At 39.5% G+C, this 17,933-nt stretch overlaps 1 protein-coding gene across 1 annotated transcript in view; it reads right to left on the bottom strand.

Annotated features, from left to right (window-relative positions):
- SBNO2 (strawberry notch homolog 2) overlaps positions 1–17,933 on the bottom strand; it is a 239,803-nt gene that overhangs the window by 154,275 nt on the left and 67,595 nt on the right. The window contains exon 2 of the mRNA XM_007489371.2: positions 7,422–7,638. Within this exon, the coding sequence (XP_007489433.1) occupies positions 7,422–7,541 (120 nt within the window). The 5' untranslated portion in view covers positions 7,542–7,638. The remainder of the gene's footprint in view (positions 1–7,421; positions 7,639–17,933) is intronic.

Below are 17,933 nucleotides of genomic sequence, written 5' to 3'. Positions count from 1 at the left end.
CTTTTTCTCCGTGTTTCCACTCCCATCATCAGTTCTTTCTTGAAGGGCAGAGAGATGGTCTTTTTTCATCACAAGTCTCTGGGATTGCCTTAGATCACTGAATTGCTGAGACTAACTAGGTCATTCCTGTAGTTCATTAAAAAATATTGCTGTCACTGTGTTTGATATACTTCTGCTCACTTCACTTTGCATCACTTCAGTTATCTTTCCAGATTTTTCCAAAATCCTACTGCTTGGCATTTCTTACAATAGTATTCAATCACAATCATATACCAAAACAAGTTCAGTCATCCCCAACTCATGGACAACACCTCAATTTCCAATTTTTGACTACCACAAAGATATTCAACAAATCTTTTTGTAAATGTAAGTCCTTTTTCCTTTTTAAAAACCTTTATGGGGTACAGACCTAATAGTGGTATTGCCAGATAAAAGAATATGCACAGTTAAGAATATGCACAGATCAAAGAATATGCACAGTTTTAGAAATGGATGTATTTCCAAATTGCTCTCATCCCCTCCAACATTTATCATTTATCTTTTCTGTCATATTGGACAATTTGATAGGTGTGAGGTGGTATTTCAGAGTTGACATAATTTATATTTCTTCAATCAAGAGTGATTTGGAGCATTTTTTCATATGACTACAGATGGCTTTGATTTCTTTATCTAAAAACTGATGCTTCATCCCATTTGGATATTTATCAATCGGAAAATGAAATACTTTATAAGTTTGCCCGAGTTCTCTATATATTTTAGAAATGAAACCTTGCTTGCTAAAAAAAAAAAAAACTTCTCCCCACATTCTGCTTTCCTTCTAATCTTTGTTGTATTGTTACAGGGTTTTTTTTGTGCAAAACTTTTTAATATAATAAAAAATTATCCAATTTATATCTTATAATGCCCTCTATCTCTTTTGATCCTAAATTCTTCTCTTATTCATAGATCTGACAGATAAACTATTCCATGATCACCTAATTTATGGTATCACTCTTTATGTTTCAACATGCCCATGTTGACTTTATCTTGGGATTTTGAGAGATAAACTGGACTTAATCTGCCAGCAGAAAAGAGAGGAGCCACCCAGATGCCCCCCTTGAGAAGATTTTTTAAAGCTCAAAGGAATACTAAGGAAGATGAGGGGGCCTATAACTCTAAAAGGAATATCAAACGGGAAGGATCAGATGTTTTCCAAAGTCAAATTCTAAGACATCAAGAGAAATAATTATAAGGAGGAGTAGCTCACTATGGAGAATTCACCAAACAACTTAGATTAAAAAAAAAAAAAGATGTGGGCATGAGGCAGCCAAGTAGCTCAAGAGAGATCTAGAGACAGGTGTTCTTTGACTTCAAGATATTTCCTGAGTGACCCTGAGCAAATCATTTAATTCCTTACTGCCCTTCTGCCTTGAAACTGATACTAAGTATCAATTCTAAGATAGAAGGTACAGGTTTTAAAAAAGACATGGGCAAACAAATTAGGGAGGGCAGAGGTCAATGAATTGCACGTGCAAATCAAAAAACTTGAAAGCAAACAAATTAAAAATCCCCAGAAGAAAACTAAATTAGAGATCCTAAAAATTAAGGGAGAAATACAAAAGTGAAAGAACTATTGAACTAGACACTGCTGTTTTGAAAAAACAAACAAAATAGACAAAATACTGGTCAATCTAATAAAAAAAAGGAAAGAAGAAAATCAAATTAACAGTATCATAGATGAAAAGGGAGACCTCACCTCCAATGAAGAGGAAATTAAGGCAATCATTAAAAATATTTTGCCTAATTATATGGCAATAAAGATGCCAATCTTGGTGATATGGATGAATATTTACAAAAATATAAATTGCCTAGATTAAGAGAAGAAGAAATAGAATTTTTAAATGATCCCATATCAGGAAAAGAAATTGAACAAACCACCAAAGAACTTCCTAAGAAAAAATCCCCAGGGTCTGATGGACTCACAAGTGAATTCTATCAAACATTCAAAGAACAGCTAATCCCAATACTATACAAACTATTTGACAGAATAAGCAAAGAAGGAGTTCTACCAAATTCCTTTTATGACACAAACATGGTACTGATTCCAAAGCCAGGCAGGTCAAAAACAGAGAAAGAAAACTATAGATTAATCTCCTTAATGAACATAGATGCAAAAATCTTAAATAGGATACTAGCAAAAAAAGACTCCACACTAATTCATTGCTGGTGGAGTTGTGAATTAATCCAACCATTCTGGAGGGCAATTTGGAACTATGCCCAAAGGGTGATAAAAGACTGTCTGCCCTTTGATCCAGCCATAGCACTGCTGGGTCTATACCCCAAAGAGATAATAAGGAAAAAGACTTGTACAAGAATATTCATAGCTGCACTTTGTGGTGGCAAAAAATTGGAAAATGAGGGGATGCCCTTCAATTGGGGAAAGGCTGAACAAACTGTGGTATATGTTGGTGATGGAATACTATTGTGTTAAAAGGAATAATAAAGTGGAGGAATTCCATGGAGACTGGAACAACCTCTAGGAAGTGATGCAGAGCGAAAGGAGCAGAACCAGGAAAACATTGTACACAGAGACTGATACATTGTGGTACAATCGAACGTAATGGACTTCTCCATTAGTGTCAATGCAATGACCCTGAACAATCTGCAGGGATCTAGGAGAAAAAACACTATTCATAAGCAGAGGACAAACTGTGGGAGTAGAAACACCGAGGAAAAGCAACTGCCTGACTACAGCGGTTGAGGGGACATGACAGAGGAGAGACTCTAAACGAACACTCTAATGCAAATATTAACAACATGGCAATGGGTTCAAATCAAGAACACATGTAATACCCAGTGGAATTGCGCGTCGGCTATGGGAGAGGTGGTGGGAGGGAGGGGAGGGAAGAAAAAATGATCGTTGTTTCCAATGAATAATGTTTGGAAATGACCAAATAAAAATTTAAATTAAAAAATTAAAAAAAAATTAAAAACTAAAAAAAAGACTCCAGCAAGTGATCACAAGGGTTATTCATTATGATCAGGTGGGATTTATACCAGGAATGCAAGGATGGTTCAATATTAGGAAAACCATCCACATAATTGACCATATCAACAAGTAAACCAACAAAAATAACATGATTTATCTCAATAGACGCAGAAAAAGCCTCTGACAAAATATAATACTTATTCCTATTGAAAACACTAGAAAGTATAGGAATAGAAGGGACTTTCCTAAAAATAATAAATAGTATTTATTTAAACCATCAGCCAGCTATGAATATTTTTGTACATGTCTTTTTCCTTATGATCTCTTTGAGGTACAAACCCAGCAGTGCTATGGCTGGATCAAAGGGCAGACAGTCTTTTAGCACCCTTTGGGCATAGTTCCAAATTGCTCTCCAGAATGGTTCGATCAGTTCACAACTCCACCAACAATGAATTAATGTCCCAACTTTGCCACATCCCCTCCAGCACTCATTACTTTCCTTTGCTGTCATGTTAGCCAATCTGCTAGGTGTGAGGTGATACCTCAGAGTTGTTTGGGTTTGTATTTCTCTGATTATAAGAGATTTAGAACACTTTTCAGGTCATTCATCCATTCTGAATTTATCTTGGTGTAGGGTGTGAGATGTTGATCCAAATCTAATCTCTCCCATACTGTCTTCCAATTTTCCCCGCAGTTTTTATCATAAAGTCGATTTTGGTCCCCAAAACTGGGATCTTTGGGCTTATCATATACTGTCTTGCTGAGGTCACTTACCCCAAGTCTATTCCACTATTCCACATCCTCCTTTCTGTCTCTTGGCCAATACCAAATTGTTTTGATGACCACTGCTTTATAGTACTAAAATATTTATAGCCAAAAAATTGGAAAATGAGGGAGGAATAGAATATGATTTTTGTAACCAAGGAATAATGTTTGAAATTGACCAAATAAAATAAAAAAAATTTTTTTTTAAAAGACAGGCAAAAGTTGGGAAAAATAACAGAGTGGAGGCCCATCCCTCCAAAATGGTGCCAGGGGTGCCATGAGTAACAAAAAGGGGCTTAAGAACAATCCTTGGGGAAATAATACGATCTCAGAAGGATCATAGCTACCTGAAGTTTGGGATGGAAAGGATGATGAAAATTAATGATACAAAGTTGCTCAACCTGTGCTTTGTTTCTGTTTTCTTTGCTAAAGTGAATGATCTTAAGACTGGAAAGGACAGAACAAAAATATTTAACAGGAATTAGACTCCCAAGGTAAGGATAGTGATAATAAGAGAGCACCTACCTACCCTGGATAAGCTCAAGTCACCTGACCCTGATGAACTACATCTTAGGGCAATTAAAAAAAAACCAACAACAAAAAACCAACAGGTATGATTGCTTAGTGATTGGCAATGGTCTTTGAAAGCATCTGGTACCTCGAACTGGACAGGTGATGGAAGATTAGGGGAGAAAATGATTTTCAGATAAGATTTCAGAGAAATCAGCAAAACATTATAGTTTCTCTATCTCCCTACACACATGCATGCACACACACATACAAGCACACATGTGTATATGCTAGAATCAACAATGCAAATATTTTATAATGTAAAATTATGTGTGCATATACATTTTAACTTGAACATTTAGGAAAGTGGTGATCACAAAGAGTTAACTTGGCTTTATCAAGAAAAGATCGTATCACATCAATCTTATTTCCTTTTATGACAAAGTTATGAGACCAGTATATCAGAGAAATGCTACAGATAGAGCTTACTTCAATTTTAGTAGAAAATCTGATAAGATTTTAACACTTCTCATGGAAAAGATGGTAAGAGTCCAATTAAATGGAGTCAGAAATTGTTGCGTGATTAGAGTGCACGTCATGTGAATAGTTCCATGTTCCCTTGGAACAAAACCTTCAATGAAGTGAGCACCCCACAAATCTGAACAGCCCTATGTGAATATTCCTTCCCAGTAACAAAAATAAAAGCAAAGATAGCATCTTTTTTTTTTAACCCTTCTTTCTGACTTATAATCAATACTAAGTATTGGTTCCAAGGCAGAAGAGTGGTAAGGGCTAGGCAATGGGGGTTAAGTGACTTACCCAGGATCCCTGAGATGGCATCTTTATTAGAGGGGAGGGGAAGGGGGGGGGGGAGAGGAAGGGAAAGGGGAAGGGAAAAGGAAAGGGAAGGGGAGGGGAGGGGAGGGAAGTTTTAGAGGACTCCAAGCTCATTTTAATCAAAATTGTGATAAAGCAATCTAAGTTTACATTGAAAAAGTTGTAATATCCTAGACTGAGGAGATTATCCTGCTGTACTCAGGCCTAGGTGCCACATTTTAGGAAGGACACTAATAAGAAAGCCAACCAGCACAAATCAAGTCCCTGTTGTATAGGGATTTGTTTAAAAAAATAAAAATTAAAAAACGTGAGGATGTAGAGGGGACCAGGACAACTGTCTTTACATATTTCAAGGGCTGTCATGCAGAAAAAGTATCACTAGATTTGTTCTTGTTGACCTCATCTTAGCTCATAACTGGAGCAATGGGCAAAGCTAAAAACAGAAAAATGTAAACTTGATATTGCTCATCCCTTTCTAATAATCTGCCAAAACAGCCTTGGAAGTAATGAGTTAACCTCTCCGAAGGTCCTCCAGCAAAGGATGGATGACTATTTGCTGGATATGATTTATAGCTGATTCCTTTTCACATAACAGGTTGTACTAGAAGGCTTCTGACGTCCCTTTAAACATAGTAGTTTATTTTGGATTGTTTGTCTTTTCCCCCAGATTTGAGATTCTGTGAATAAACAAGTAGAGGAAGGTCATAGTTTTTTTGTTCAGTTGTGGGGTTTTTTTTGGTTTGTTTGTGTGTGTATATGTGATTGTGTGTGTGTTTGGGGGTAAAGGGCAGGGGGTTAAAACACTACCTTTGGTTTTCACATTACAGCTCTTTCCAAATAGACCTTCCATGTGAACACATCCACACTTACACACCTGCTCTCTCCCCCTCTCCCTCCTCTTCCATAACCATCAGAAGCCTTTAGAGAAATCTTACTCTGCTATCTTTTCGTGATGTTAACCATTTCATTTTTCTAGTGCCTTGTGAACCAAGGGTGTTGGAAGAAAATGGGATAAGCAACATTTTCCCCATTGTACAGAGGAGGAAACTGAGATTCAGAGAGGTATCTGTTCAAATGGAAACTGTATTAATGAGCTGATGAAAGACACTCTCCATTCCTAAAGTACAAACTGATCCTGGAGCAGAGTTCTAAGGTCCTCTGAGGGGAGTGACTTGTGATACTATACACAAGATGCCTGATTAGAAAGCAGGCTCTCTCTTGTTACTTCTCCAGCACTATGTCCACAGAGACCCTTGGGAGAGGAAAAGTGTCAAGCTCAAGCAGGCTTCACAGAACAGCCACTCTGGAGCCAGTGAACTAGAGAAGCATCCTTTGTTTTCCTGTGGCCTTTACAATACTCACCCCATCTGGGTATTGGGGAGCAAAGAGGTAAAAGGACTTTGTAAACTATAAGGCTCTCCACAGAGGCAAGGGATTACTGAGATGCACGAGCAGGGGGCTACAATGAAATTAGCAATGGATTATAAAGCTGTAAAAACAGACCATACAGGGTAATCAAGTTTTATCTGTACACAGTCATATATACATGCAAGACACAGCTGGGTAGCACAGTGGATAGAGAGTCAGGTCTGGAGTTGGGAAGACCTGGGTTCAAATGTTCAGATACTTCCTAACTGTGAATCCCTGGGAAAGTCACTTAACCTTGTTTGCCTATCCTTTACCACTCTTCTGATTTAGAGCTAAGTCAGAAAGTAAGAGTTAAAAAAGAAAGAAATATATACAACTAGATATATACACATGCATGCCCTTCCCCCCCCCCTTCCTGGAGCACAAGAGCTATTTCTTGTTGTCTTTGTACTCCCCAGCCTTAGCACAGTGCCTAATCACGGGGTAGCTGCTTCACAATTTCTTACTGGTTGAATATAACAATGGTTTGCCTTCTTATATTTATGCAATGATAAAAAGCCATTTGCTCCTAACAGCCCTGGAAGGCAGGTTTCCCATTTTCCAAATAAATAATCTGAGCCATGAAACAGAGAAGTGATCCACCCAGAGTCACATAGCTCAGGTCTACAACAGGGTGACATGGAAGCCACAAAAGGACCTGAGCTCAAATCCAGCTTCTGATGTTTACTATCTGTGTGATCCCGGGCAACTCATTGTTCCAAGGCCTTAATTTGCTCATCTCTCAAGTAAAGAGATTAAACTAATGACCTCAATGGCTCCTTGAAGTTCTACATCAAGGAGCCTGCCTTTGCTGTAGACCCTGTTGCCTTAGGACTAATACTCCCAAGAAAAGGGGTGACAGAAAGACACAAACAGACACAGACACAGTCACAGACAGACAGACAAACAGACACACACACACATCTTAACTCACCTCAATGTTGGGACCACACAGAGGGCCTGGGAGGTGGGGCAGACTGTACAATATATTTCCTGTCTGGGGGGGATCATGTGGTGGGTAGTCCCCGTCCATGGCAGCATACACTGCAAGCATCAGTCAAGGTCCTGCTGCCTGCAATCTTTGGGGGCACACTGCTATGACCAACTTGCTGCCAGAGTATCTATCTCTGCTCTTCAGTTTGCACCATGTCCTAGAAAAGAACAAAGTCAAATTCAATGATTACTTTCTGAACACAAAGATTCTGTCCAGCTTCTTGATGCCATGGAAGTAGAAGTACAGGATTTTAGTCTCAACCGTCTAAAAGACTATACGTAAGTCAGCTATCTCCTCTGAATTCTGGTTCCCTTTACCAAAAATGGGGGGAAGGGGATAACTAGGTGGCTCAGTGGATCGAGAGTCTTTGAGTTCAAATCTGGCCTCACATACTTCCTAGATGTGTGATGCTGGGCAAATCATTTAGTCCTCATTTCCTAGCCTTTACTGCTCTTCCTCCTTGTATTTCATACACAATGTTGATTCTAAGATGGAAGGTAAAAGCAAAAGAAAGTCATGAACGCTGGAGGGAATGTGGCAAAGTAGGGACATTAATTCATTGCTGGTGGAGTTGTGAACTGATCCAACCATTCTGGAGGGCAATTTGGAACTATGCCCAAAGGGTGATAAAAGACTGTCTGCCCTTTGATCCAGCCATAGCACTGCTGGGTCTGTACCCCAAAGAGATAATAAGGAAAAAGACTTGTACAAGAATATTCATAGCTGTGCTCTTCGTGGTGGCAAAAAATTGGAAAATGAGGGGATGCCCTTCAATTGGGGAATGGCTGAACAAACTGTGGTATATGTTGGTGATGGAATACTATTGTGCTAAAAGGAATAATAAAGTGGAGAAGTTCCATGGAGACTGGAACAACCTCCAGGAAGTGATGCAGAGCGAAAGGAGCAGAACCAGGAAAACAATGTACACAGAGACTAATACACTGTGGTACAAGCGAAGATAATGGACTTCTCCATTAGGGGCAATGCAGTGATCCTGAACATTCTGCAGGGATCAAGGAGAAAAAAAAACACAACATTACCCTCAAGCAGAGGACAAACGGGGGGGTGGGGGGGTGGGGGGGGGGCGGGAGGGTGTTAAAAACACCGAGGAAAGGCAACAGCTTGAATACAGGGGTGGAGGGGATATGATTGAAGAGAGACTCTAAATGAACACCTTAATGAAAATACCTACAACATGGAAAAGAGTTCGGACTGAGGACACGTGTGATACCCAGAGGAATCATGCATCGCCATGGGGGGGAGGGGAGAGAAAAAGAAAATTATCTTTGTTTCTAATGAACAATGTTTGAAAATTACCAAATAAAATAATGTATATATTTAAAAAAAGATGGAAGGTAAAGATGTAAAAAAAAAAGTGAATAGGACAGATAAGAGAGCCTTCAAAGTCCCTTCAAACTCTTTAAATTCTTGAATCCTAGTTGGGAATCTCATCCTTGTCCTGGTGTTTACTACCTGTGTCATCCTGAGCAACTCACTCATTGTTCCAAGGCATTAATTTACTCATCTTTCAAGTGAAGAGATTGAATTACTAATTTACTGTAGCATTTAGGATAAGTTAAATCATTTTTCCATTTTATGATAATGAACAGTGTTAGTGAAGCTGCCACATGGACAGGACTACATTTTAATAAGAGATGCATGTCCTTATTGATGGTTCAAAGAAAATGCACCCCCATCCAAACTAGGTTCAAAACCAAGGGATTTCTGTGACTTCGGAGAACACAAACTCCAATCTTAGAAATTCCTATAGAATTCAGCTAGTGATATGGTAACTCAACATGACCTGTAATTTGGAACTAATGAACAAGTTGAATCTAACCCCTGGCAATTAGCCAATGTCACTTTTCATTTTAAGAAAGGTATGGCTCCCAAGAGTACCCACAGCCTCATGGATAGAACAATTAAAAGAATGGTAAAAAAAAAAAAAGCTGTTCCTTCCTCAAAGAGCCAGCATTGAATTCTTGTTCCCAGATGTGGATATTGGACAAGTGGAACATACATTGAGATTAGTTATTGGCCTCAATGGGTCTGGTTTGACTTTCTCATCATTTCCTTAGAGAGGAACAGAATTAAGTGTGACCAACCGAGCCAATGGACTTTTGTCACTTATTTGAATGACTCTAGAAAGAGGCAGTTTGGCAATGAGAGAACAGCAGGATCCAACTATGGGTAGCCTCTAGTTAGTTTTCCACAAAGATTCAAAAAGCATGGAGGACAATCAATGATGTTATAACTCTATGATTTAATGGTAGTTAGTTGGCTACAAAGGGATAGAGAGGATTTTAAAGCAAATAGGGTGAAAACTTTAAAGGAAATCTTATAATGACTAGTGAACACTGCAGATTAGGATAAGATGTATTTTGTCACTTCTGTGGCCCTGACCTTAAACATTACTGTAAGGGAGGGATCCTTTACCCAGTTTGTAGACTGGTGTTTTATCCATAGAGTTAGATTAGACTGTGTTCCATGGAATGGGACCAGGAGATTTGGTTCTTGTAATATCTAGCTGTCAGTGCAAGACATTCATTAAATGAATGCATTCCCATATGTCCTCTGCCAATTCAATCATCACTTGAACATCACCAACAGCACAAAGTCATCCTAAACAGACTAATAAAGGCCATAGTAGAACCAGAAATTACTAAGATCCTGGTGAGTTTTACTGTTCCAAGAAGGGAGGAGGAATTTCAATTAACCCTAATATATTTCTTTTTCATAAGAACCATGCCAAAATCAGGACACTAATGCATTGCTGGTTGAGTTGTGACTTAATCCAGCCATTCTGGTAGGCAATTTGGAATTATGCGCAAAGGGCTTTAAAAGAATGCATTTCCTTTGATCCAACCATTCCACTAATGGGTTTGTACCCCAAAGAGATAACAAAAATACTTGTACAAAAATTTTCATAGTCTCCCTCTTTGTGATGGCAAAAAATTGGAAGATGAGGGGGTGTCCCACAATTGGGGGGGTGACTAAACAAATTGTAATATATGATCGTGATGGAATACTATTGTGCTGTAAGGATTGATTATCTGGAGGCTTTCCATATGAACTAGGAGAACCTCCATGAACTGATGTAGAGTGAAATAAGCAGAACCAGAAGAACCTTGTACACAGAAAGTAAAACACTGTGGAAAAATCCAATGTTTACTACTAAACTTTGCTACTAGAAGCAACAAGAAGCCAAGACACCCCTGAAGGACTTATGTAAAAGAATGCTATCCACATTGAGAGAGGAAACTATGGGAGTAAAAATGCAAAAGCAAAACATATGACATCACATGTATATATGGGTATGTGATTTGGAGTTTAGGCCTTAAAAAAATCATAGGTATCAAGTGACAACATTTGTGCAACCTGGTGGAATTGCTTGTCAGCTCTGGAACAGGGAAGGAAGGGAGGAAAAGAAAATGAATCACGTAAATATGGAAAAATGCTTCATAAATAAATAAACTGACTTTTGAAAGAAAAGAAATTTACTCGAAGAATTGGAAATAAACAAATAAATGCAGCCTAAAATTGAAGAAAAAAAAATAACCACGTCACCACTTGTCACTGACATTATTATACCTTTCAAAATCACCTAGGTAGTTTTCAATTAATACAGGGCAGTCTAAATGTAAAAATAGCAAGGATGTGTGTATACACATGTGCATGCATGTGCTAGAAAGGCTATCAAATAAACAGTAATACAGTAATAGTTGGGGCTCTTGCAAGTTGGGAACCAAGCAATGATTCTGTACTATCAACATTAAGAATTAGAAGGATAACACTCTGAAGAGAAAACAAATGGTGTAAAACTTAATCACGTGGAATAGAAATGTACTGTTTTATACTAAAGGAATACAAACTAAGGAAGATGAGTTTCTCTGATTTTAACAGGGCATCAATATTTTTATCTTTCTTAATCCCAGAAGGGAACAATGGTTTTTACTTACATAGGGTCATTGTGAATATTATTCTACTATTTATTATTCTTATTACATTGAGATGAAAATTGATAGTATATAGAAAGCTAGACATTTGTGTTATCTATCAGGTCTTGTTATTATTCCCTAACCAGTAAGAATGTTCTCATGTGAATCATCATACAAATCAACATTTCTCTATCTGGATTTTTATTTTTAATTAACTTAACAAAGGGGGGGAAAATGTGACAGTTGTACTAGATTAGATCTTGGGTCTTTCCTGCACTAACATTAATATGAACTAAAATTAGCTTAATACCCTAAAGTGTTCAAAACTCTTACTTTACTTATATATACATACTTACATTTGTATTTATATATATGTATATATATAATCTCTCATCAGAGCCTCACAATAATACTTAGAAGTAGGCATGAGAAATTTATTATTCTCATTTAACAGATGAAGAAACTGAGGCACAGTCAAGCTAATGAGTGCCATAGATAGGATTTGAGCACCGATCTTAGAACTCCAAGCTTCATGATGTCCCCACTACCCCTTGATGCTTCTACATTGTGTCCTGAGGCCATCCCAAGTCTGACATTCTATATTCTTAGTTTTCTCAGCCCTGCCATTCCTTGTACTATGATCGAGATTCAAGCAGCAGCTTGCACCCCATATAGAGTTGGAATACCCACCCCCCAGAGGTCCCTTTCAGTTAAAATCCTCTTTGACTTTATAAGTCAGGAGGTATTGGCATGGGTATGATATTTCCTACTTAGACTTATGGAGGAAAAAGATTACTTTATCTGAGCTGATCTGGGACCAACCTTACTCAGAACTAAAGAAAAGGCCTAGTAAACTTGGCAAAATGTCTTTCAGGTATCTAATTCTGTGAATGAAATGATAACTTGGAGGGCTCAGAGAAAAGGCTTGGAACTACAGGAAGGCCCCTGACACTAGAGGTTAGTTAACGCAAACTGAAAATTCCTGAAATATATTTCCCTGATAAGGTATAAAAGGTTTGGAAACAAATAGTCATGAGAAAGCTAAACTAGGGGGCAGCTAGGTAGTTCAGTGGATTTAAAGTCAGGCTTAGAGATGTGAGGTCCTAGGTTCAAATCTGGCCACAGACACTTCCCAACTGTGTGACCCTGGGCAAGTCACTTAACCCCCATTGCCTAGCCCTTACCCCTCTTCTGCCTTGGAACCAATACACAGTATTGATTCCAAGATGGAAGGTAAGGAGGGAGGGAGAAAAGGAGGGAGGAAGGGAGGGAGCAAAGAAGGAAGGGAGGGAGCAAGGAAGGAAGGAAGGAAGGAAGGAAGGAAAGAAGGAAGGAAGGAAGGAAGGAAGGAAGGAAGGGAGGAAGGAAGGGAGGGTGGAAGGAAGGAAGGAAGGAAAGAAGGAAGGAAGGAAGGAAGGAAGGAAGGAAGGAAGGAAGGAAGGAAGGAAGGAAGGAAGGAAGGAAGGAAGGAAGGAAGGAAGGAAGGAAGGAAGGAAGGAAGGAAGGAAGGAAGGAAGGAAGGAAGGAAGGAAGGAAGGAAAGCTAAACTAAACCTCCTTGTGCCCTATGCCCGACGACAAGTTCTCTAATATCCAGAAGAAGGCATGAGTCTAAAGCTGCAATATAACAACCACCAATACTTGCCCATTTGGCTTACTGGGGATCAAGTAAGCACAATGGCTGGAATCCTAGAAGACCTTCAAAGAGAAAAAACCAGAATGTCGAGAGCGGAGAAAGGCCTTGGAACACAGAAATCAATAGCAGAACCGAGGGAGGTCTTAGGGCCTAGAATGTTCGCATGTGAAAAGTCTCGTTCAAATACAGAATGGGAAAAGAATATGAAACATGAGGGTTGTTGTCTCTTGGAGATAGCTTTGGAGTCTTTTCTTCCACTATGAAGATTACTTTTCTTTGAAGACAAAGTCCATTCTGAAGGTCTCATTCAAACTTTGTTATCTCCACTGTGATCTTACATAAAGAATGCAAAGTAAATGATGCTAGTGGCTCTTCTGTGAGCTGTTAGGGATTTTAGGACACGGGATATAACAGCTGAAAGGTGTTTTACAGATTATCTAATTCAGACCTCTTTAACTGGCAAATGAGGAAACCCCAAAGAGGGGAAGAGACTTGCCCAAAGTGGCACAAGAAATTAGTAGCAAAATCAGGAAGACAGCAAAGGGTCTGTCATCAAGCAAGCTTAACCACCCTCAACTTGATTATATCTAAATGGAAAAGAAAAAAAAAATACTAATCTTTGCCAACTAAAAAAAAATTATTTGAGTTCAGGTCAAAGGGTATGGCTTGTGGTACATTTTTGACAGAAGCTCAAAGCTGCAGCTTCCTAGGAAATCAAGATCATCCTTGGCTCACGCTACTGGGCCTGGAACAAACAGAGTTGGGTCATGTGTGACAAGGTGCCCAACTAACCTTGAAAGGAAGGCTGAGCCAGAGTCAACAAAATCTAATTAGCCATCAAGCAAAAGGGAACATTAGCCACCTAGCCAGCACAGATAGAACCAGAAGAGCTACCACTTGCAGGTTAAACCATGAAGTAAAGAAATCCACAGCATTTCCAGTAACACGCCTCACACTGAGATGCTTTCTGTAACTATGTCTAAACAGCCCAGGCCACAGTACCTCCATCCCTCTGCAGCATCCTTTTACAAAGCAAGTCCCACAAGAAGTGAGTGGCAAATAAAGATTCAAACTCATTCTTCCCAACAAGAATCCCACTGACATAGTCATCCACTTGAAGACCAAAAGGGAAGGAGAATTCATTACTTTCTGAGATGATATACCCAATTCACTTCTGAAAAACTCCCAACAGAGTGAGAGTCCCCAAGGTCATAGGTGAAGTTCCCATTGCTTGGCTGGACCTGCCAAAACTAATGCTCCATGGGCCCAGCCTTTACCACCTGGGGTCAATGCCACACTATGATAAGACAAAAAAGAAAGGATTACTATTATTATCTTATTATAATAATAATACACCATCAAGTAGAAAAATGCCTGTGTGGAGTTATTTTTTTGCTTCTGGTCAAGATCACACAAGAAGTCAATGATATTGCATCATGAATTATCAAGTATTTATTAAATAGCTACTATGTGTATATCACTCTGTGCTAGGCACTAAGATCACATTGACAAAACACAGTCCCATCTTTTAAGATTTCTATATTCTGGAGGCAGCTGGGTAGCTCAGTGGGTTGAGAGCCAGGCCTAGAGATGGGAGGTCCTAGGTTCAAATCTGGCCTCAGACACTTCTCAGCTGACCCTGGGCAAGTCACTTGACCCCCATTGCCTAGCCCTTACCACTCTTCTGCCTTGGAGCCAATACACAGTATTGACTCCAAGATGGAAGGTAAGGGTTTTTTTAAAAATAAATTAATTGTACCCCAAAGATAATGGACACAAAGACTTGTGCAAAAATATTCATAGCTGCGCTCTTTGTGGTGGCCCAAAACTGGAAAACGAGGGGATGCCCATCAATTGGGGAATGGCTGAACAAACTGTGGTATATGTTGGTGATGGAATACTATTGTGCTAAAAGGAATAATAAAGTGGAGGAATTCCATGGCGACTGGAACAACCTCCAGGAAGTGATGCAGAGCGAGAGGAGCAGAACCAGGAGAACATTGTACACAGAGACTAATACACTGTGGTACAATCGAAGGTAATGGACTTCTCCATTAGGGGCGGTGTAATGTCCCTGAACATTCTGCAGGGATTCAGGAGAAAAAAACACCATTCATAAGCAAAGGATAAACTGTGGGAGTGGAAACACCGAGAAAAAGCAACTGCCTGAATACAGAGGTTGAGGGGACATGACAGAGGAGAGACTCTAAATGAACACTCTAATGCAAATACTATCAACAAAGCAATGGGTTCAAATCAAGAAAACATCTAATGCCCAGTGGACTTATGCGTCGGCTATGGGGGGTGGGGGGGAGGAAAAGAAAATGATCTATGTCTTTAACGAATAATGCTTGGAAATGATCAAATAAAATATATTTTCAAAAAAATTAATTAATTAATTAATTGATTAATTAAAAAAAGATTTCTATATTCTATAAAGGGAAATAAAGTATACCTATATAAAAATATACAAAAAATATAAATCAATTAACAAGCATTTATTAAGGCTCACTACAAGGACAGTTAGGTGGCTCAGTGGATATGGAGCCAGGCCTTGAGATAAGAGGGCCTGGGTTCAAATCTGACCTCAAATACTTCCTAGCTCTGTGATGCTGGGTATGTCACTTAATCCCAATTGCCAAGTCCTTCTGCTCTTTTGCCTAGGAACTGATACTTATTACGGTTGGATTTTTTTTTCAAGGTTTACTATGCGCTAAGTGAAGGAAATACAAAGAAAAAGAAAAAAAAATTGCCCATCTCAAGAAACTTTTATTCTATTGGAGGAGACAACGTATAAAAAATAAGTATATACAAGCCACATGCATATTAGAAAATAAGGGGACGTGGAAGGCACTAACAGCTGGGGGCAGGGAAGTACCTGGAGAAGGTAGTGCTGGAGCTCAGCTAGAGGAAATCAGGGAAACACATAAAGATGGGGGACATTCCAGGAATGGGATTCAGCTTATGCAAAGGCAGAGACAGATAAGAGTGTGGAATGTTGTTTGTGAGAAAGAAGGCCAATATGGCTCAACCACAGAGAGTCCAAAAAAGATAATGATGTGTATACCAAGTCTGAAAAGGTAAGCTAGAGCCAGAAGGCCAGAGCAAAGGAGTCTGTATGTTATCCTCAAGGGAAAAGGGAATCACTGAAACTTCTCAATCAGGAGAATGACATTACCTTAGCAGAATCAATTTGATAGCAGTGGGTGTGATGGATTGGAAAGGGGAGAGATTTGAAGTTGACAGACAAGCAAGAGACAATAAAGATGTTAGACAATGAAGGTCACCCAGGCAAACAGAAAGGAAGGGAGATTTCGAGGTAAAAAGCAGAGAGCACTGAAAAGATTGTAGGTCTCAGGTGGGAGAACCTAAGTTCACAATCCACCTCTAATGCTCACTTCCCATATGACCTTGGGCAAGTCACCACACCTCAAGGATCTATTTTTTCATCTGTAAATTGGCAAGGGGAGTAGGGGTAGAGATATGGGAGCAGTTTAGATTAGATGAATTCCAGTATTTCTTCCAGGTTCTAAATCTTGTGAAAGATGCTGTGGAAATAAATATCAGCCTTGCCAACTTTTGGACTATGTGGGCTGAGTGAGAGTAAACAGTCACAGATGAGTACAAAGTTGTGTATCTTCAAGACTATAAGGATGAAGGGGCACCTAAAAAGAAATAAGGAAAGGAGATGGCTAAGTAGCTCAGTGGATTGAGAGCCAGACTCAGATAGAAGGTCCTGGGTTCAAATCTATCTTGAACATCATCTAGCTGTGTGACCATGGGCAAGTCACATAAACTTCCATTACCCAGCCCTGTGGTGATGGTGGACCTATGGCACATGTGCTAGAGGGAGTATTCGGTCCTCTTTGTGGGCACACACACCATCATGCCAGCACAGAGTTTACCAGAGAGATGTGGTGCCAGGCTGTTCCCCTCCCCTCTTCCATAAGCACCTAAAGATATTTCTCTCATCTCTGGCCCCTCTAAGAAATTCACCATCATTGGCCTAACCCTTACCACTCTTTAGCCTTAAAGCCATACATAGTAGTGTAGATAGGGAAAATGAAGGTGAGGAATATTGTGTGTTCTCTTTTCACTAGGTCTTCCTCCCCTTCCCCTAGTTCTGTGAAGATGCCCTCTGTGTTCACTAAGTCAATAAAAGTGAAACTTGCCTTTAAAAAAAAAGAAGAAAGTATAGATGTTATAAAAAAAAAGGAAGAAGGAAGTTAGGCAGGCATGGAAGTGCATATCTGTAATCCCTATCATGGAGGAGGCTATGGCTAATGCGTAGCTTGAGTTTAGAAGTTCTGAGTTGTGAGAAATGAACACCACCTTACACCCCTTTTTAAAGTACCCTAATAAGTATTGGGGTATTTCTCTAGTAAACTAAGTTTCCATTCAGCCCCCAACACCTTCACTGGACTAACAACAAGGCCTGAGGCTTCTCTGGATAAAGGGGACACCTGGGCACTCTTAAAGGACACCAAAAGCCTCATGGCTCCCTGGCATTCCAGAAGATGCTTGCCTCTTGTCCCATGGGACTCTAGATGTCTGGAAGCCTGGCCAGACTAAGGTCAAGTCTATCTAATCAGGGGGACCCAGAACAAGTGATGCCACAGGGAATTTAAGTTATGGATCAAGGAAGCTCTCAGGTTTTTTTCCTGGCAAAGGCATGTGAATTTTAGATTTTCTATGCCCTGATTAGTTTTAAAAACCCTAACAAACAGGACTGTAAACACTCCTACTTAAGGATTAAGGGTTGAGTAGGATGGTCTATGACAGACATGTGCTAGCAAGTGACAAATAAGAAACAACTGACAGACCCCCTGGGCTGTCCTAAGTCAAGCTTAAGCTACCATTGGTACATGTGAGACACAGG

The sequence above is a fragment of the Monodelphis domestica genome, chromosome 3, assembly GCF_027887165.1.
Source record: "Monodelphis domestica isolate mMonDom1 chromosome 3, mMonDom1.pri, whole genome shotgun sequence".
In the NCBI taxonomy this organism is placed as follows: domain Eukaryota; kingdom Metazoa; phylum Chordata; class Mammalia; order Didelphimorphia; family Didelphidae; genus Monodelphis; species Monodelphis domestica.
This window is presented reverse-complemented; position numbering and strand designations above follow the sequence as displayed.